We start from the raw sequence: 22500 nt of genomic DNA, 5'->3' as shown, positions 1-22500 counted from the left end.
CTGCTTATTTGTGGCAGATTTTCTATGGCCGAATGCCCTTCCTGTCACTAATCCTCACCTGTTTCCAAGCAAGGTAATATTCCTCCATGGCCAGTATTAGAAATGAGTGCTTGTATGACACTGACTCATTCACAACTGCCATCTGATGTAGAAAGAAAGAGAAAGAGAGAGAGAGAGAGACTCTCTCTCTTTCTCTCTCTTGTGCAGATGTGAATGTATGGCAAGAAGTTGGCTTCTCAACCACAAGGTTCTGGATTTGATCCCACTGGGAGGCAAGTGTAATTTACTATAGCTATGAGCCAACCGAAACCTTGTGAGTGAATTAGGTAAAAGTAAACTGAAAGAAACCCGTCAGGTGTGTGTATGTGCACAAAGGGTTCCTTTCAGTTTCTGTTTATTAAATCTTCTTGCAAGGCTTTGATATACCTGGGGCTATAGTAAAAGACATTTGCCAGTGGGACTGAACCTGGAACCTTGTGACTGGGAAGCAAACTTCTAACTACACAGCCACTCCTGCAGCTATATCATTTATAAATAAGTCAAACTTAAACTGACCACCTCCTATTGGTACAATACAGATACATTGAGCTCGAGTAAGAACATTTACACCATCAGGATTGAAATTCTATTTCTTTTATTTTGAACTGAATATATTGTTGATTAAATCATTTTGATATTGTGATGCTGTGTTGACATCTGTAATTTTAGCTGAGTCAAACCTTGAATATAATGAGCGTTTTTCCAGCTGGAGTAATGAAAAATATATTTGTAGCAACCTTCAAAGTAATGTGATGTCTTTAAATAGCAACACTAACCTTTTTATCAGTTAATATAAATTAGACATTAGATTGTTTGATATAAATAGTCTGGTGAGAACAGCTGAGAAAATGCTGTATATTTCTTTATATTCCAACCTGCTCAACTGTTAGTCTAACTAGTGAAATATTTCCCAGTCATCTACTGGAAAATATTAAGTCAGTTACTCATCCTACCCACTCGTTTACAATAGTCTTCGTCCCACTCGTTTACAATAGTCTTCGTACCAATGTTAGAAATCAATTTATTACTTGGTAACCATTGTATTGTAAGTGTTCAGCTTCTGCTTGCTGCTGTCAGTTGATAATTTCTACATTTTTTTTTTTTATAAGAAAGCAAAGGCTTTCTGTCATTTCATAGTTGTATCACTTGGTTACTGTTATAGATGAGAGCATAAAATGCTTGAAATACTACATTATATTAGTTGATAAAGGGCATTGTGAAATGATTTTTGCCTTAAGTGAAAACTTTTCTCTGTGGCAGACTGCAATGAAAGTAGTCTTTTTACAGGTCAAATATGTCCCAAATATACTTGAACTGATGGAAACGTTTGTTTACTTCATAACACTGCAGCATGTGTGTGTGTGTGTATATATATATATATATATATATATATATATAATTATTCCCCCCCCCCTCTCAATCCTTTCTGTCGAAAAGCTTATGCTTGAAACATCAAAGCCATTTCCATTCTTCCCGAGTGTTAAACTAATACACCTGCTTGTTGTACCCTCTCCTGTCTTCGTCTTTTGTTTTCTGTAAATTTAAACTATATATATATAGTCTGAATCCACGAGTCAGAGCGAATAGGCATTTGTCTATAGAGTGAGTATATTGATCTTTCTACTGTATTTTAGTATTCATAGATTCATTGTACCTATAGGTTTCACACATGAGGTAGGAGAGAGCACATTCACACTACTCATTCTTTGAGAAGAATGACCATACTGTACTTTATTATTATTAAGGCAGCAAGCTGGCAGAATCATTAGTGCTGGACTAAATGCTTAGTGGTATGTTCTGAGTTCAAATTCCTTTGGGGTTGATAAAATAAATACCAGTTGAACACTGAGGTTGATGTTAATGACTCATTTCCTCCCCCAAAATTACTGCCCTTGTGGCTAAATTTGAAACCATTATTATTACTGTCAAGTTGGCGAGCTGGCAGAATCATTAGCACACCAGGCAAAATGCTTAGTAGCATTTCATCCGTCTTCATGTTCTGAGTTCAAATTCTGCCAAGCTTGACTTTGCCTGTCATCCTTTTGGAGTCAATAAATTAAGTACCAGTGAAACACTGGGGTTGATATAATCAACTAGTTCACTCCCACTAAATTTCAGGTCTTGTGTCTTTAGTAGAAAGGATTATTATTATTATTATTATTATTATTATTATTATTGTCAAGGTGGTAAGTTGTAGAATCGTTAGCATGCTGGACAAAATGCTTAGTGGCATTTCGCCAGTCTTTGTGTTCTGAGTTCAAATTTCATTGAGGTTGATTTTGCCTTTCGTCCTTTAGGGGTCAATGATATAAATACCAGACGAACACTGGAGTCAATGTAATCAACTAACTTCCTCACCCACAGAAGTTCAGGCCTTGTGCCTCTAGTCCAACCCATGCCTGCATGGAAAACAGACATTAATTAAATAATGATGTTTATTTTTGTTGATGATGTTTCCCTCATCATGGAGTCTAAACAACTATGTGGTCATCTCTTTCCCTTCTCTCTTTGTTGTGTATATACAGGAATGGTTGTGTACAAGCATGTATGTGTGTGTGTGTGTGTGTATAAAACCATATGAATATAAAAGGGTGTGGCTTTGGCCTTTCTATCTTCTGTTTGTTACATCCTACTACTGTTGCCCTCTCTTTTGCCTCTCCACTGATGTTGATAATTTGCATAATAATAAATTAGTGTTTTGCCAAAAAACTGGTTCTGTGAATTAATAAGCTTAGTTGTGTAAGCTTGTCAGTTGAATTGGAGAAATGTGTGTATATTCATAAAGCATTTGATATCAAATATGTTTTCTGTATTTTATTTGTGCTGTATATATGTAAATGTTTAACTTATATAAACATGCACACGTGTGGTGGTGGTGGTGGTGGTTGGGGGTGTCAATGGAAATGAAAAGATCCCACAATTAGGAAGAGATTTAGATTTCTGTAACACAGTTGGAAACTTGAAATTTGTATGAAATAATTTGCTTAGGACCCTGAACAGACATATGGCTGGAGCAAATCCCAACCAAGCCAAAAGTTACATGCTGGTGGAACAATGCTCTTGATAGGGCTACAAAGGCTAAGAAACTGGCATGGAAAATCTGGAGGAAAGAGGATAGGGAGCATTACCAAGTGGCTAAAAGAGCAGCTTGACAACTGGTGTATTTGGCCAAGAGTGAAACAGAGAAGAGATTTGTACATGTCTTGCAACATGGGGATAAGAGGCGTGAAGTGTTTAGGATTGTGAAACAGTGTGGAAGAGAAGTGAGATATCATTGGTGAGAAATATATTCAGAATGATGAAGTTATACTTGCAACTGATATATGGACAATAAGAGAGTGACATGGAAATGTTATGAGGGGCTGTGGATTGTACGGAATGCATGGTATGAAGTAGGTCTATTTTGTGCTGTACTTTGTACAGAGGGACCAGCAATTCAATTTGACAGCAACATAAAGATGATCAAGGAGATGAAGATTGGGGAAACTGCAGGTCCTTCTAGTTGCAGAGAAGCTGAAAATATTTGGTGAGGTCAGGTACGAGTTTACCACCCAGATACAAGATCAAATCATACAAGAGGGTGTCATACCCAATGACTGGCATAACACTATCATTATAAACTGCTTCAAAAGCAAAGGTGATGTCTTAGAAGCAGTTACAGAGGAATTAAATTACTGTATCAAGTTCATAGAGAGAGAGAGAGTCATGGTACAACTGATTCATGACAGAATAGATCTAGATGAGATGCAGTTTGGTTTTGTGTCTGGAATAGGTACCATGGATGCAGTATTCCTGGATGTACAACCACAAGAGAAATACTTAGCTAAGAGTAAACTATTATTCTTGGACTTTGTTGACCTTGCAATACAAAGTTCTCATCAAAACCTGCCCATTGTAGTGAAGCTGACATGCATATGTGTGTATACACATATATATGCATTATATACACACTTTTGTGTGTGTGTATGTATGTGTGTATATATAATCATTTGTAAACAAAAATAAAAACTGTATGAGTGTTCCATAAAGTAAGTTAAACACACATAATAAATGCACAAACAAACGGGAAATAGACACAGAAGGTCACCAAATCCTCATCAGTTATTGGCCAAAGGGCACGAAATTACATTTGTCCCTCTGGCCGATAGCTGATGATTTGGTGACCTTTTGTGTCTGTTTCCCATTTCTGTGTTTATTATGTTTTTAACTTATATATATATATATATATATATATATATACATACAAGGGGGTACCTAAAAGAAACTGGAATTTTACAATATTATTTTATTCACTTAGTTTTGCATGTTTATACTTTTATCACCTTCAAAGTATTCGCCATTTGAAGCATGCATCAGTCCAGACTCATTTTCCACTGTTCAAAGCAGTCCTGGGTCTCTTGCAAAGTGATGCCTTTTAACTCCTCCATGGTTTTTTGTTTTTTCTTCACTGCTTCCACATCTGCAAATTCCATAGCACCAGCTTTCGTCACCAGTGGTGACCATCGAAAAAAAGGTCTGGATCAACTTCCAGCTGTTCTTTCCATTCATGACACACATTCAATTGTGACTGCCAATGAATTTTGAGTGAGGAATCGCGAATGAAAAGAGTTGCAGCAAAATTTATGCCTCACTTGCTCATGGAAGAACAAAAAGCAGTCACAATTGAATTACATTTGACACACCAGTCAAATCAACAAGTTCGTCAATTGTTCAGTGATGGTCCTTTAAGATTGGTTCATGAATTTTCATGATGTTTTCATCCGTTTGGGAGGCCAGCAATTGCCCTGAATGAGGTTAGTCTTCAAGTCACAAGTGACCATCCCTAAAGCATGGAAACCACTCATAAACTTGTTTTGCTCATGACAGCAGCTTTGTAAATTGGTTGAAGCATGAAAACTGTTTTGGCTGCTATTTTCCTCAGCAGAAAACAGAATTTCATGGAAGCATGCAGTTCCTTCATTTCAGCCACTGTAAAGATCGACAAACAGGAGAAGCACTGCAAAACAAAGATGCACCATGTGGCAATATAACCTCAGTGGACAATGCCGTTCAACAGACTGATGGCTTCTAGTGGTGGAAGCCTGAACTACAACAGGCTTGTCCCACAGAAAATGTTTCCAGTTACTTTTGAGTACCCCCTTATATACACACACACACACACACACACCATATATCCACTGCAGCTCTCCTCCACTCTCATTTCGACGCTGTTTCTCTCTTGCTATCCACAACCATCTCCCTCATTAACTATTTCTCCATCCATATAATATTGTTTTTCACACCCTCATTACTGTGGCCATCCCTACTCCCCAGACTACCAAATTGTCTCACCTCATGTACTACATCTATCTATCTCTCTACTCTGCTCCTACATCCTACCCAAACACATCGTCTCTTCTTTCCCCTTGTCTACAGTCCCAACAGACCACCAGTGCCCAAACTGCAACAGAGCCTTCTGAGCATGCATCGGCCATAGCTGGTCACTTATTCCCCATCTTCTATGTAATGTCCTTGGTCGTCATCAACAATGACGGATGAAGATAAGACATATATGATATACGTACATTGATATATATATATTAATATTTTGTTTAGGCATAGTGAAACAAATAACCTGGTGTAGAGATCAATATATGTATGGTCCAGAACACAATGTTATATGAGTATTGAGTGGTAATAGAAAACAAAGAGATGACACTGTAAAAACCAAATGCTATGTAATGAATTTCATTAGTGCTGTTTCTGCTATAAGATGTGGTGGACTCTTAGTTGAGTACTAGGATAACATCCTGTAGCTTCTACCTTGGGATAGAACTCTCCATAGCCTTCATTTATAATGACTGTATGTTCAAAAAATGTAACTTTCTCAAATAAAGTGCACTTCATATTCAAGGCTCTGATGAAGCTACAGGATGTTATTCTGGTATTAAACTAAAGAGTCCACCACACATGGCTGAAACAGCTGTAACCTAATGAAGTTCATTACATAGCATTTGGTTTTTCTGATGTCATCTCTTTGTTTTATATAAGTATATATATGCATGCATTATTTTATCATAATACCAATTTCAACTGATATTCTATCACCTGCATATTCTGTTGATTCTTAAACAAGCTATTTCTACTCTTCACAACCTAAAAGTCCTTCAAGTAATAAACAGTTGTTTTCTAACTTTCTGTTGAAGTGAGAAAATACAATGGTTCAAATATAGAAATAATTAGGAATATAATATCTCATTGGTTTTAATGTGAATGTAATGGAACAGATTAAATAGAAATAATATTAGCAATATTAGAGGCAATATGCTGAATAGAAAACAAAGCTGTAAAGAAGATATTTATATTGTAAGAGAATTAAGAGTTTAAACAATAGAATTTGATGTAATTTGAAAATCCAAACAAATGACAATATGGTAATATCTGTTATGTAAGTATTCGGAAATAATATTGATTTCTTCCATTAACTCAAAGTTCTTGATTTATTGGAGAAAGGAAATGGCAAACTTACTGCCATCTCTCTGATGGAAGGAAGTAGTTAATGGCTCTGGAATGAAGCCTTCCCCATTTTATACATTGATTAAAACATATTTTCCACAAGAATATTACCGGTTTAACTGAATGAAATGACTACAGCAGCAATTATTTGGGATATAAATTAAATGAAATGGCTACCACAGAAATTTGAACCAACTTTTTTTTTTCTTTTTTACAGAATAAGGGCAGTCACATGATAGACAAAAATATTAATCATTGGTTAATGTTTATCTTTTACTTGTTTCAATAATTAGGCGGTGGCATCATCTTTCAGAATTCTTTAGTCAAACAAATTGACCCCAGTACCTGGTCTCTTGCCAAACTGCTAAGTTACAGGGATGTAAAGATGCCAACACTAGTTGTCAAACAGTAGTCGGGGGCTGACACAAACACAACCACACATATAGATAGATAGATTAGACAGACATAGATATATACAACTGACTTCTCTCAGTCTACCAAACCCACTCACAAGGTTGTGGTTAGCCCAAAGCTATAGTTGAAGACATTTGCCCAAACTGAACCTAGAACCATGTGGTTGGGAAGCAAGCTTATGCCTGAGCCTTGTTTATGAAAATCCTGGAGAAAATTCTATAAACTATGTTTGTGTGATGAGGTCGATTCTCTAAGAAACTTTAGGATTAATAAAATATATGATAATTATATTCTGTTGTGTCTGGGGAGAGTCATTTTCTTATCATGCCTTAAAATTTAACACTCACCGGTAAAATTTCCACATATTATTTTTTTTAAATTTTTGTTGCATCTTGCAACCTTTTCAGTAGTCTTGACTCGCTTTTAAGGCACGATAAGAAAATGACTCTCCCCAGACACAACAGAATATGCTTCAACACACGAAATCACATAAAAAATCTTGCAAACCAAATCCAAAAACGAAATATGATAATTATGTTTTAGTGTTTATTTATTCTGAATTTATGAAGACAATGATTTGAACTGAGGAGGTTCCAAGGTTCCAAAAATGATGCTCCTAAGTCATCTGTCTCTATTATGAGTTGTAAAATAGTCAGTACCAAATGCATTCTCCTTCTGTCAGTTACTAATCTTTCTGTTACTATATTTCAGTTGATACACATCACTTTCATTTCAATTAATTTTGAAAATGATGTAGGATTTAGTAACATAACTTTGTCATTATATTATCTGGTGTTTCGAATAAAAATTAACATGAAATTTTGATGGAGGATTTCCATTTAGATAACTTTAAACATGAAGTTTGTATCCTAGGGGTAGTGTCAAGTAGTTTGGAATGAAAATAGTTAAAAATTACTTTGTTCTTTTCTCTGTTAATCTACTTTGCTAGGAATAGTTATCAGAAATATGAAGTAGAACTTGTGGAAAAGTTGCCAGTAATGGACTAATGTCGTACCCAGGGAAGATTTGTTTAACGTTATAGAAGCTAAAAACGAACTATTTTTGAAAGACTGCAAGTCTAAAGTACTTGTTAGGCCTTCTAAACAGGTATTAATACTAAAAATTGTTTGGTATCATGTCAATCCTGGCTAAGCAGACCTTATAATCAATGGTATTTCCATTTGTGATCAGCCTGTCTTTTTATTCTCTTTCACGCCTAGTATATCTGAGACATTGCTTTCCAATGTACTTAATTTTCTTCTTTTTTTTTCTTTTTGTTTTCAAAATGAAAGGTATGATTCATGAGATTTATGTCATTTATTTGTAGTAGTAGTAGTAGTAGTAGTAGTAGTAGTAGTAGTAGTAGCTCAAGCAACAGTTTAAAAAACTGGAAATACTACTTCCTGGCAGGAAAAACCCACAGCATTTTCATCTGATTGTTTTAGACATATTTAGAATTATTAAATGGACAATAAGGAGAGCTTGTCAAAAGACATGGTTGATTTTTTTCCCCTTTTTATTGATCATATCAGTCATCAATCAGAGGTTTCTGATAGAATCTTCAAGCATGACTCACCACCAGGCTGACTACCTACTACAGAAATGAAATGTATTTTTTATTTTTTAGCTGTGTCATTCAGAAAGTTTTGTAGGCCACAGGCTGTCTGTGATTGACCTGCCTATAGTTGATATGTCATTCTACTTTGAGTACTGCATATGGGACATCAACGCATTATGATAAAACTGTTGTAGTCATGTGAATGTAATTTAGAAATTCAGTCTCCTAGACAAATCTAAATTAAATTTTGTTTTGTTTCAAAAGAAACAGAAAATGGTAACACACCGAATCAGAGAAAGGTTAACGAATGAGATAAAAATAGATTTTAGCTGGTGTCATATTTAGACTGGGAATTATTCATATCAAATAGTATTCAGAAGAGCAAATAACTTTCCTGAGATAATTTATTGTAGTTTATGGCCTAGATCTGTGTTGGAGCTCAAGTTTAAGTTTGTAACAGCCAAATATACTGGTGAACTCTTGTTGCTTATAATTTTGAGTAGAGACTGAAAATTAGATGAAGAAGGAGCATGAAATGCTGATGATTACACAGAAATATATCAATGAATTGAAGGCTTCAAATTTAAAAACGTGTCCATATTGATATTTATATAAACATAGAGGGACAATGAGAGGGATAAGCAGTTGATGGAAATAAAACTCTTGTCTTCTTAAAAGTTCAGAATGCAGATATAAAGATGTACATTATCATCATCATTTAACGCCTGTTGTCCATGCTGGCATGGATTGCACAATTTGACCAGGGCTAGTAAGCTGGAAGGCTGCACCAGACTCCAGTTTGATTTAGCAGGGTTTTCTCCAACTGGATGCCCCTCCTAACACCAACCACTCTGAGAGTGTAATGGGTGCTTTTACGGGCTACTGGCACAGATGCCATTTGTATGACACCAGTATCTGCCACAACTGCGATTTTGCTCAGCTTGAGGGATCTTCTTCTCAAGCACAACATAATGCCAATGGTTTCAGTCATTGCCTCTGTGGGACTCAACACTCAAAAGGAACTTAGCCACTTTGCCTTTGTGAGACCCAACGCTGAAAAGGAACTCGGCCACTTCGCCTCCATGAGGCCCAATGCTTGAACAGTGCTCTTTATGTGACACCAACATTAGCCATAACTATGATTTCACTTCACTTGATGGGTCTTCTCAAGCACAGCATATCGCCAAAGGTCTCGGTCACTAGTCATTACCTCTGTGAGGCTCGAAGTTTGAAGATCATGCTTCATTGCCTCATCCCATGTCTTCCTGGGTTTACCTCTACCACGGGTTCCCTCCACAGTTAGAGATTGGCACTTCTTTACATAACTGTCCTTGTCCATACACATCACATGACCATACCAGCAAAGTCGTCTCTCTTGCACACCACATCTGATGCCTCTTATGCCTAGCTCTCGATGCTTACACTCTGTCGAACATGCACAATGGCATTGCACATCCAATGAAGCATACTGGTTTCATTTCTTTCATGCCTACGCATGTCCTCGGTTGTCACAGCCCATGTTTCACTGCCATGTAGCATGGCTGTTCACATACAGGCATCATACAATCTGCTTTTCACTCTTTGAGAGTGGCTCTTTGTTGCCAGTAGAGGTAATAGCTCTCTGAACTTAGCCCAACCTAATCTTATTCTCACAGCTACACTCTTGGAGCATCCATCCCAACTACAAACTTGGTCACCTAGATAACGGAATCTATCTACTACCTCTAGATTGACCCCCTGGCAGGTGTCCAAAGCTTATACCAGGTGCATCTTAAGGCGTTTCTACCTACTCCTTTTCTACAGATTGTGCAGGGCCATCTATCTGAAGGAATTTGTCTGCCTTCCTACTTACTAAGACTTTGGTTTTTGCTAGGTTAACTCCAAGGCCCTTTGATTCTAGACCTTGCTTCTAGTTCTGGAGGTGATTCCGCTATAAGAGCAAGGTCATCAACATGGAGCAGCTCCCAGGGGCAGCCTGTCTTAAATTCCTCTGTTATTACCTGGAGGACCATGATGAACAAGAGGGGGCTGAGCACCGATCCTTGGTGAACCCCTACTTGTACCCTGAATTCCTTGCTGTACTCATTGCCAACCCTCACCTTACTGGTAGCATCCCTGTACATAGCTTGTACAGCTCTCACCAATTGACCACCAGATAATAGATCAGGGGACCCTGTCAAAGGCTTTCTCCAAGTCGACAAAGGCCAAGTACAGAGGTTTATCTTTGGCTATCTATTTTTCATGCAGCTGTCTTACCAGAAATATAGCATCAATGGTGCTTTTCTGACATCTTTTACCATGTACTCTATCTTTCTCTTCATATATATATTATCATCATCATTTAATGTCCACTTTCCATGCTGGCATGGGTTAAACGGTTTTACTGAAACTGGTAAGCTGGAGGGATGCACCAGGTTCCAGTCTGATTTGGCATGATTTCTACAGCTGGATCCACTTCCTAACGCCAACAACTCCAAGAGTGCAATGGGTGCCGGTTACGTGACACTGACCACGACCACCCTTTCATTTGGCTTGATGAGTCTTCTCAAGCACAGCATATTGCCAAAGGTCTTGGTCACTTATCATCACCTCCTCCCATGTCTTCCTGGGTCTGCTTCTTCCTCAGGCTCCCTCCACAGTTAGAGATCAGCATCTCTTTACACAATTGTCCTCATCCACAGGCATCACATGTCCATACCAGTGCAGCCGTCTCTCTTGCATACCACATCTGATTCCTCTTATCCCCAATTTTTCTCTCAAGATGCTTACACTCTCTTGTACATGCACACTGACATTTCACATCCTGTGAAGCATACCAACTTAATTTCTTTCAAGTCTTTGCATGTTTTCTGTGGTCACATCCCACATTTCACTGCCATGTAGCATGGCTATATTTGTACATCGATAGATAGATAGATTGCATCTTTTGTTTTATAACTGACATTCCTTCCTGATTTTAAAGTCCTTCACATGAAGTACTAACTTCCCAACACTCCCACCCTCTCTCAATTATCGTATGATTCAGTAATGTTGATGATAGAGTTGCAACAAAGCTGGTTGGTTTTTATGAGTCAACCTTGGATAAGTTGAAGAGGAAGCTGTGTTGTTTAGTATTTGTACAGATAGAAAATTGAACTGATATTAGTTAAAAGTGAAAATGTGGATATCCTAAATGAAGAGATTAAAACAAGCACAAATGAACCCATTTGTTTGATGCAGTGTATTTAAGGTTTTGTTAGGCATCTGCTAAGGCTTATCACTCACACTCTCAAAGACTTTAGCATGAAATTCAACATTTGGGATTTGTTACTCATGGCAATTTAGAATCAATTTTTAAAATTCCTTACTTTAAAAAGTAAGATATTTGTTGGATTTTTTAACTAGCTTGTGGCAGTACAGGAATATTGCTTTCAAATTTTGGCACAAGGCCAGCAAGTTCAAGGTTGGGTTAAATCAATTACATTGATCCTCGTGATCAAGTAGTATCTATTTTATTGACCCTGAAAGGCAAAGTCATCCTCAGTGGAATTTGAACTCAGAACATAAAGGTGGACGAAATACTGCTAAGCCTTTTGCCTGCTGTGCTAACGATTCTGTCAGCTCTCTGTCTTGCAGTACATGAATATTGCCAATAGGTTTTTTTAAAGAGAGTCAGCAACAATACTGTCATTGTTTTAGAGTTTAAACATTTTTTAAGCATGATTCTGGGGGGTTTCGAGAAGAAAAGATAATTAATAGACTACAATTAGGTATTTTAACCCTTTAGTGTTCACCTTATCCTGTCAAAAGTGTTGCTTATTTATTCACATGCTTTGAATTAATCTTACATTATCTTGTAGCTTTGATGAGGTAACTTTTAATTTTTAGAATGATATTGTATGGTTGGTGTGAGGGGCCAGATGTGGCCAGTTTGAATATAAAGCAAGTAGAATATTTGGACCTGATATGGCCTGTTTAAATACTAAAGGGCAAAATAACTATTTTATAATGATTTGGGGCTTAGAGCTGTCATTAAAATGGTCTAGTTGAAGGGTTAAACTTGTTTGGTTTTACAGACCAGATTAAAGTTCAAACTACATCTCACACACCAGTTAGGGACAATTATTCTTTTAACAGAAAAACCTATTCATAATGTAGATCAAACTAAATGGACAGAGGGATCAGTATAAATTATAACTTTAATGATATGAAAGAAAGGAAAGAATACAATGGATTAGCAAGATTTGCATGCAGAGATGTATGGAGAAAACTAATCCATACTCGGTGTGTGTGGCCCTAATCAGTTGTCAGTCAGAAAAAAGATGGAAATTGTCTAAATGAATGCATACAGTTCTTGAGAAGAATCAGTGCTTGATAGAACTCTTGGCTGTTGATGCTGCAAAACCTTTCAGTATCGTTCCTATTGCTAGAATCCATTTGGACCCCAACTTGGGTGATGTTCATTTTACAGAATATTTTAAAATGAAATAACAATTTTCTTTTGTTATAAAATTGAGCTAGGTGGGGGCTGGGGTGCAGACTAAACATTGGCACAGGGCATATGTTTGACATCCTTGGTCTAGTTCTTGGACAAGAGGTAGCTAGCTGAAGAATTTGAAACTTCTCTAGGAATAAATGCTTGCAAAGTGAAATATACAGGAAAAAAAAAATAATATACAGAAAAAAAAAAATAAGAAATAGTACCTGATATAACATGTCAAGTAAACAAGAAATTAATTTTGTATTCTGGATTTATATGGATTGTACTGAAAGTGCTTGTGAGGTTAAAGATTATTAGTGATCAAATGTTTTGAGAAATTATCAAATTATTACAAGTAATGTTAAATCAAACTATTTATCTCTTACTTGTTTCAGTCATTACACTGGTGCCATGCTGGGGCACAACCTTGAGGAATTTTAGTTGCCCCAGTATTTATTTTATTTTTACATCTGGTACTTATTTTTGCAGTCTCTTTTGTTAAACTGTTAAGTTACAGGGATGTAAATACACCAACATTGGTTGTCAAGCAGTGGTGGGGGACAGACACACACACACACACACACATACACACACACACACACACGACAGGCTTCTTTCAGTTTCTGTCTTCCAAATCCATTCACAAGGCTTTGGTCGGCCCAAGGCTGTAATAAAAGACAACTTGCCCAAGGTACCAATGCAGTGGGACTGAATCTGAAACCATGTGATTGCATAGCAGACTTTTTACTACACAGTCACACCTCATATTTTGTAATCATATTTTAGTTTTTGATTCTGTTTATCAACAAACAACAGCATGGAGGTTCCCCTTTTGTTCCAGAATAAATAAATATTCAGATAGTGCAACAGTTTCCTTTAAAAGTTTGTGTTATTTTTTCTACTTAAGTGAACTAAATAATCGATAAACGTACACTCAAAGAACTAATATCGGTTTGAAATTTTGGTGCAAGGCCAGCAGTTGTCGTATAGGGTGGAAGTTGATTATATTGACCTAGTACTCAATTGATACTCATTTTATCAACCCCGTAATGATGAAAAGCAAAGCCGGCCCCGGCAGTATTCAAACCCAGTACATGAACTCAGAAGAAATGTCGCTAAGCATTTTGCTCAATGTGCAAACAATTCTGCCAGCTCACCACCCTAATTAAAAAAAAAACTTTATATTTTTGACCATTGATTGTTCATTCGGTTTAGGGATAAACTTTAATACTTTGAAGAATTAAGGATGCCTTAATCTGTTCACTGTTGTGAGGGAATTTTTTAAAGACTGGTCAAGTTTCCTTTTTCAATAATCTTATTTTCTACAATTTATTACAAATATAGTTTAAATAATTTTCAAAATCAAGCATTGTTTAACCCTGGTGATATTAATTTACTCCAGTGGTTCCCAAACTTTTTCAGGCTGTTTCTCCCTTGACACCACAAGCATTTACTACTTTCTGCTGTAAATTCAAGACAACTGTATTTCACAAATAAAACTTAAGCCATTGTTTTGGGTTTTTTTTTACATCCATTGTCCCCTTTTTGGCTACCCCATTATCACTCCACTTTCCTTCAACAGCCCCAGGTTGGGGGCAGTACCACCCACTTTGGGAACCACTGATCTAGTCAGTGAAATTTATTTTTCTTTTCTGTATATTTATACTGACCAAACTACTATCCCATAAACTTCTTTATGTAGCAACCAATCAACATGACCAGTTTTTGTTATTCACCAGTGGCTTATGTATCATGGATAATGTTTATCATCATTATACTAATTATTAACAGTCATTAGCAGCTGTAGTCGTTGATGTTGGGACATCATTGGTCAGCTCTGACTGCAGTTGTCTGGGAAAAAGTACGTTAAGTTTTTATCGTGCGTGTGTGTGTGTGTGTGTGCATGCATGCATGTATGTGTATACTGTATTTACTTACGTTTAAGTTGTCCTAGTTTATTCTTGATTTTTAACTGGGAGGGAAAAGAAAACTGCCTTGTGACTTGTAAACTGCATGTATGTATATACACACACATATGTAATTTGTATGTGTATATTAAATATATATATATAGAGAGAGAGAGAGAGAGAGGGGGGGTCAAGTGTATTGATTGAATCTTGTCTCATTTGTATTTACATTATTGATATAGAAATATCAAAGCTGAGCTGAATTTTCCAGATGGTAGCCCTTTGTATTGTACTGCCTTAGTTTGGACACGTAAAAACTATGGCGAACATAGATTTATTTATTTATTTATTTCTATAAATAGTAAATATGTGTTAGTAATTTAATGTATTTACTGTGCATTTTCTTTGTGTAAGATTTTTGTCTTCTCCTTCCTTTACAAGCCAACATTGTAGTATATGTACTGACGCGGGCATTTAATGTAGTCCTAACAAGTTTAGCTTATAATTGGGTTTTAGTTCCTCATAGGAGCCATTCACTTCGGCTATACTTGTAAATTATCTTTCAAAAAGCATAAATACCATAGCTGCTTGTTTTCTTCCCTAACTGTAGGGAATTGTGCCTATTCAAAGCAGTTAATGTTTCCATATGTGTGCATGTTGCTTTTTTTTCTTTTCAAACTGTAGTAAGTTTATGCAGCTTCTTCGGTTGTGTGTTGCAATAAAATAACAGTAAGGCTGTTCATCCTCAGTGCCTCTTCATAGTTGGCTGCTTCTAACAACACTTACTCATTCAATGTTCTCTTTCTAGTTGCTTACTGAAGTTGTGTGTGTGTGTGTGTCTGTGTACAAGCAACAACCACAACAATGGTAGTTCTGAATGCTGCTCATCTTCCTCCCAATTTACCATTCCTTCCTTCCACTGGCTTCCTCCCCTACACCACCACCACCAAACTGATGCTGTTTTACTTCTCCTTTAAAGGCCAACAGATTCTTTCACATTTTTCTATTTTAGATCATGGCTTTCCTCTCAGTTTTTAGTTGCGCATTTTTTTTTATGGCATTTATTTCCTTTCCTTGTCATTTTTAAAAAACTTACATGTCTCAAAACTTTTGCTTTCTTTTAGCACAAATTCTAGTATGTACAGGTGGAAGAGGAGGTGTAATGGGATGTTACGGCACTGATGCCTTTCTAGAAGAGATAATGTCATTAATTATGGACTTACTGAAAGTGTTACTTTTCTTAAAACTACATTGACTCAATAAATTCTAAGTAAAATAATTAATTATGTACAATACATTTATAATTTTGTCCTGCTGGTGGGGAAATCTATTTGTATGTGTGTTTCACTAGATGTGGTTGTCACTCGTTCATCATTGCTGGGCAGGTTTAAACTTGAAACGTCAAGTAATTTGATCGTATGCATTTGATCATAAGTAATTTGATCATATGCATAGGCATTCCACTTTCTGTCTACACTAAAGAAGAACAATGGTCTATAGTGTATTTTCTGTAGGATAAAGGTATATCAGGAACTAAAATCCATTGAAGACTTTCAGTGTAATAGAAAACAAAGTGTTGCTAACAGATTGCTTGTGAAAACTGGTTGCACCAGTTCCATAGTAAGAAAGAGCTGAATGCCTGACCATGTCCTGTAATAAAAGCAATAATAAATATGCCTGTAATAGCCTCTGCAGTTATTCTTTATGGCTTTTTATAGACTTTCTAACAATCTCAATAATGAGGGAGTCTTTATGTGGTTACTTAATCTGCTAGATATAGCAGCCAAATATATGCTTGAAATGAATGACACCATACTATCTTAAAATAGTATGCATTAACTAATGTAGTGTTGCAGTTGCTGCATATTGGAAAAAACAGGATTGTCGTGGCTGGATTACTTTTAATCGTAGATTTTCTCATTCAGTGTTGGTCCAGTGTTAAACAACCATGATCTCATGCAAAAATACATCCAAATTTTTCTTCCTTATTTCATTCAACTCTTGAGCAGACTACTATGTTGAGTGTAATGCTTATTTATTCACGTTGTTTTGAATTCATCATGCATCATCTCGAGCTTCAAGATTTTGATGGTGTGATTGTTACTTTTAAAATGTCATTGTACAGAAAGTGTGAGAAGTGAGATCTGGCCATATCTGGCCAAAATATTCTGCCTCTTTTATGTTCAAATTGGTCACATTCAATATCTCACACTTACCCTATAATACCATTGTAAAAGAATAAAAACATTCACGTTATCAAAATCTTGAAGCCACAAGACAATGCATGATTAATTCAAAACATTGTGAATAAAGAATCAATATATTTGACAGAATGATCTGAATGCTAAAGGGTTAAAGATAAAGAAGAGTATTTGAGATGAATATGTCAGGTTGAATGCTACAGGGTTAATGTAGATTTATAAAACTTGGTTTTCCTAATATATATATTGACTCCTCTTTGTTACTCAAGGTTTTTAGAAAGGTTTTTTTTTTTTTTTTAATGAGTAATTCTAATTGATATCATCTTAGTTCATATTAGTTTGTATAAATCGTCAGTGTTAATTTTCATAGAATCAAACTTTTCTAATGTCTTCTGTGCAAGAACCAGTTCCAGTAAAGTTATTTTACAATCTCCAAGTCTTGCAACCAGATGACCAAACTCAGTGACTTATTGTTTGTTCTTCTGTTTGGTATTGCTTAAATCCTTCACAAAAGATGGATCTAATTTTTGGTAGAGATGTGTCATTCCTTTTATTATTGTTATGACTAGGATGCAGCAACAAAGTCTACCCACCACGCTTCTCAGTCCATCATCACTGCCTTGTGGTCCAATTCCAATACAATCTCCTTGGCATTTCCTTAGTAGCATTAAGAAGACAGTTGGAGCTCATCTTTTCAGTTCTAGGCTGGTTGCTAATTCCCAGATTCGCATTTCTTTCCCCCAGCACTCAGTTTTCATTTTTGGTGGAGGTGGTGCAAGTAATTTTTTTTCTCTTTGTTTTAAGTAAGATTAATGTTTCTTTCATAAAGTGTTATGATTTTAAAAAATAATTTGCCTTTCTTTTTTTTTAATTTCAGTCCTCCGGAGTTACTGTTGCAGAAGAAGTTTTAGATGCTTTTCAAGATATCAAATTGAAGCATAAACACAGATATGTCATATTCAGACTGTCTCCAGATTTAACAAAAATTGTTGTGGAGGAGCGAGCTGACAAGGGTAAGTATCGGTTAGGGTGAAAGAAAAGAGATTGAGAACAAAGGAGAATATTTTGTTTATAATTGGTAATGAGGAACAAACACGACTTACTGTTTACAGCTCATATAAGAATATATAGAAAAAAATTACTTTTCTGATTGAATGTACATGCACGCTTTTGTTTTTCATCCCTCTGAGGTTGACAAAAGTCTCTATCTAAAGTGTGGATTGACAGAATCGTTGGAGCATTCAATGATGAACAACCTTGAGTTTCAAACCTTATTGGAATCTCATCAGAGGCGTCTACATCATTCTGACAATCTCCAGAGAAACAAGCAGCCAGATTATATGCGCACACACACACACACACACACACACACACATATATATACACAGGAGTGGCTGTGTGGTAAGTAGCTTGCTTATCAACCACACGGTTCCGGGTTCAGTCCCACTGCGTGGCACCTTGAGCAAGTGTCTTGTACTATAGCCTCGGGCCGACCAAAGCCTTGTGAATGGATTTGGTGGACGGAAACTGAAAGAAGCCCGTTGTATATGTATGTGCGAGTGTTTGTATGTCTGTGTTTGTCCCCTACCCCACCATCACTTGACAACTGATGCTGATGTGTTTATGTCCCCGTAACTTAGCGGTTTAGCAAAAGAGACCAATAGAATAAGTCCTGGGGTCATTTCGTTCGACTAAAGGCAGTGCTCCAGCATGGCTGCAGTCAAATGACTGAAACAAATAAAAGAATATATATATATATATATATATATACATATATATATATATATATATATATATATACATACATATATATGCATATATATATATATACATACATATATATGCATATATATATATATATACATACATATATATGCATATATATATATATGCATATATATATATATATATATATATATGCATACATATATATGCATATATATATATATATATATATATATATATATATATATATATATATATATATATATATATATATATATATATATGCATATATATATATATATGCATATATATATATATATATATATATATATGCATATATATATATATATATATATATATATATATATGCATATATATATATATATATATATATATATGCATATATATATATATATATATATATATGCATATATATATATATATATATATATATATGCATATATATATATATATATATATATATATATATATATACATATATATGCATATATATATATATATATATATATATATATATATATATATATATATATATACATATATATATATATATATATATATATATATATATATATACATATATATATATATATATATATATACATACATATATATGCATATATATATATATATATATATATATATACATACATATATATGCATATATATATATATATATATACATACATATATATGCATATATATATATATATATATACATACATATATATGCATATATATATATATATATATATATATATACATACATATATATGCATATATATATATATATATATACATACACATACACATATATATATATATATATATATATACATACACATATATATATATATACATACATATATATATAGACGCACACATATATATATAAATTACATGATGTAGTTGTTTGGTAAGTAGCTTGCCTGGTGAAGATGAAATCAATCTGGCTAGCAGAGTCACCTGATGGATAGGTTATCAGGTGGCTGTCTAGCTTCCTGAAGTTAGCGTTGCAGATTAATTGGTTGCATGCATTACAGAACTCCATGGCCCCCGTGAACACCATGGAAGATACTGGATTGCTGACAGACATGCCCATTAAAATCTCCAGCCGCAAAGATGAGGTCATTGCCACTCGACTTTGAGTTAGCCTGTGGAAGGCTATCATAAAAGTGGTCCTTCTGGTCGTTTGATAGGCCAGCTTGTGGGGCGTAGGCAGAGATAATTGTAGCTATTCTATTTTGCAGGAGTAGCCTGATCTTAAGCACTCTATCGTATATCCTCACTACCTGTTTGACCTTATCTCTGCAAGGAGTGTGCCTACACCATCACTGTTACCTTCTCAAGATTTTATAATTATGTGCCTTGCCTGTGAGGATCCTGGCTGAGGCTCCTCTCCACCTTACTTTTTGTATGCAGCATACATCAACACATCTCTGTTCAAGCGTCTCTACAATCTCACAAAACCTAACTTTCAGTGTGCCAACTCTAAAAACTGGGAAAGGAATGTGGGAGGCGGCACAGGGAGGGAAGATGTTATTCAGTGTGTGAAAAGAAGGTTTCCGTGGTGTTCGTTTGATAGACATGTTACACCTGTTCTCACTTTCGACCTGTCATCATTCAAACATTCAAGCCTGTTAAGATTGTTACCCCTACTGGGGTAGGAGTAGGTGTTAGCAGCATTGTGAGTTTTAGCATTATTGGTGTTGCAGATTAAAGTAAGTAAATCAATAAAGATAGATAAAGGAGAATATGAATATCAATATGCCAATGTTAGATTAACGTGGGCAGCTAAACTAGTTGCATTTGTCCTGGGAGAGAGAGAAAGAGAGAGTGGAAATTGCAGGTATGACAGAGGATATCACCAGTGTGGGAGTGGGTTTCCGGTAAGAGGAACAAGCACGCCCACACACACACACACACACAGAGGAACAGCACGCACATACTGCCTATTAGCTTTCTCTTTCCACTTCGATATGTCCATGGAAATTACCAAGTAGTTTGTTGACAGATTTCGAGTGAATATGAAAGATAGCCGATTAAGTAAGTGGGCAGCTAAACTAGTTTCATTTGTCCTGGGAGAGAGGGAGGAGATTGCAGGTATGATAGAGGGTACTTCAAGTGAGAGAACAGAGATATCCGGTAATGGTGGTGGGAGGAGAGAGAGATATCCGGTAATGGTGGTGGGAGAGGAGAGAGAGATATCGGGTAATGGTGGTGGGAGAAGAGAGAGCAAGATAGATATCCGGTATGGGTGGCGATGGGCGGACACACCACGAACAAGCAAGGGTTAATTTAGGGACTTGGTACAAAAGATATGTAGCCAACATGAGAATAGAAAGGGAGGAGAGGTTTCATTTAGGAAATTACATGAAGAATTAACGTGAAACGAAGGCTGAGAGAGAGAAAGAGATTAGAAGGTTAAATATTAAAGGGTCAATTTAATTAATTAGCATATGAAAGTAGGTATTAGTAAATAGTACACATTAAGTATTAGTGGCGATGGCGGATAAATGTATGAAAAGATTAAAAATAAAGAGAATATCTTAGCAATGCATAAACTGGGCGTCCCAGAAAAGTCTGCGTTGGAAGAAACAGTGTGCAAAACAGATATGAAAACTTGAGTAAAGAGTTTTATAGATGTGCTCCTTCCGGGAGTGGGCATTATGGAGGGCGCTGATGACAATAGAAATGCTAGTAACAAAGTAGCATGAGAGGGTGTGTGTATATATATATATATATATATATATATATATGTATATGTGTGTGTGTATGTATACATGTGTATGTATCACCCAATAGAGGGACCAGCTATCCGAGTTGATAGTACCAGGGTAGATAAAGCAATTAAGAGTATGAAGACCGGGAAAGCCCCCGGCCCATCAGGAATCACTGCAGAGATGCTCAAAATATCTGGCAGTGTTGGCTATAGCCTAGTCACCCGTATTACGAACCAGGTGATACACGAAGGAGTCATACCCTATGACTGGTGTAGCAGCATCATAGTCAACTGCTACAAAGGTAAAGGTGACGCTTTAGATACAAATAATTACAGAGGCATCAAGCTGTTAGATCAGGTTATGAAAGTTACAGAGAGGGTCATAGCCCAACTAATTAGGGAGCGAATCAATTTAGATGAGATGCAGTTTGGGTTCGTGCCAGGTAAAAGCACTACTGATGCCTTATTTCTAGTGAGACAGTTGCAAGAGAAATACCTAGCCAAGGATAAACCTCTGTACCTGGCTTTCGTTGACATGGAGAAAGCCTTTGACAGGGTCCCCCGATCCCTTATCTGGTGGTCAATGAGGAAACTTGGGATAGAAGAATGGCTAGTGAGAGCTGTGCGAGCCATGTACAGAGATGCGGCCAGTAAGGTGAGGGTTGGAAATGAGTACAGCAATGAATTCCGGGTAGAGGTAGGGGTCCACCAAGGTTCCGTCCTCAGCCCCCTATTATTTACCATAGTCCTCCAGGCAATCACAGAGGAGTTCAAGACAGGTTGCCCCTGGGAGCTCCTCTATGCTGATGACCTTGCCCTAATTGCGGAGTCACTATCAGAACTAGAGGAGAAGTTTCAGGTGTGGAAGCAAGGTCTAGAATTGAAGGGCCTTAGAGTCAACCTAGCTAAAACCAAAATCCTAATAAGTAGGAAGGTAGATAAAACACAAACCCCTTCAG

General features: G+C 36.2%; 1 protein-coding gene across 1 annotated transcript in view; it reads left to right on the top strand.

The window, feature by feature from the left end:
• LOC106873922 (actophorin-like) overlaps nt 1-22500 on the top strand; it is a 62364-nt gene that overhangs the window by 19854 nt on the left and 20010 nt on the right. Inside the window, exon 2 of the mRNA XM_089360007.1 lies at nt 17951-18086. Coding sequence (XP_089216133.1) covers nt 17951-18086 — 136 coding nt within the window. The remainder of the gene's footprint in view (nt 1-17950; nt 18087-22500) is intronic.

Source organism: Octopus bimaculoides, chromosome 11 (assembly GCF_046866305.1).
Source record: "Octopus bimaculoides isolate indiv1 chromosome 11, ASM4686630v1, whole genome shotgun sequence".
Lineage (NCBI taxonomy): Eukaryota > Metazoa > Mollusca > Cephalopoda > Octopoda > Octopodidae > Octopus > Octopus bimaculoides.
Note: the sequence above shows the minus strand (reverse complement) of the source record. Positions and strands in the feature narration are given on the sequence as shown.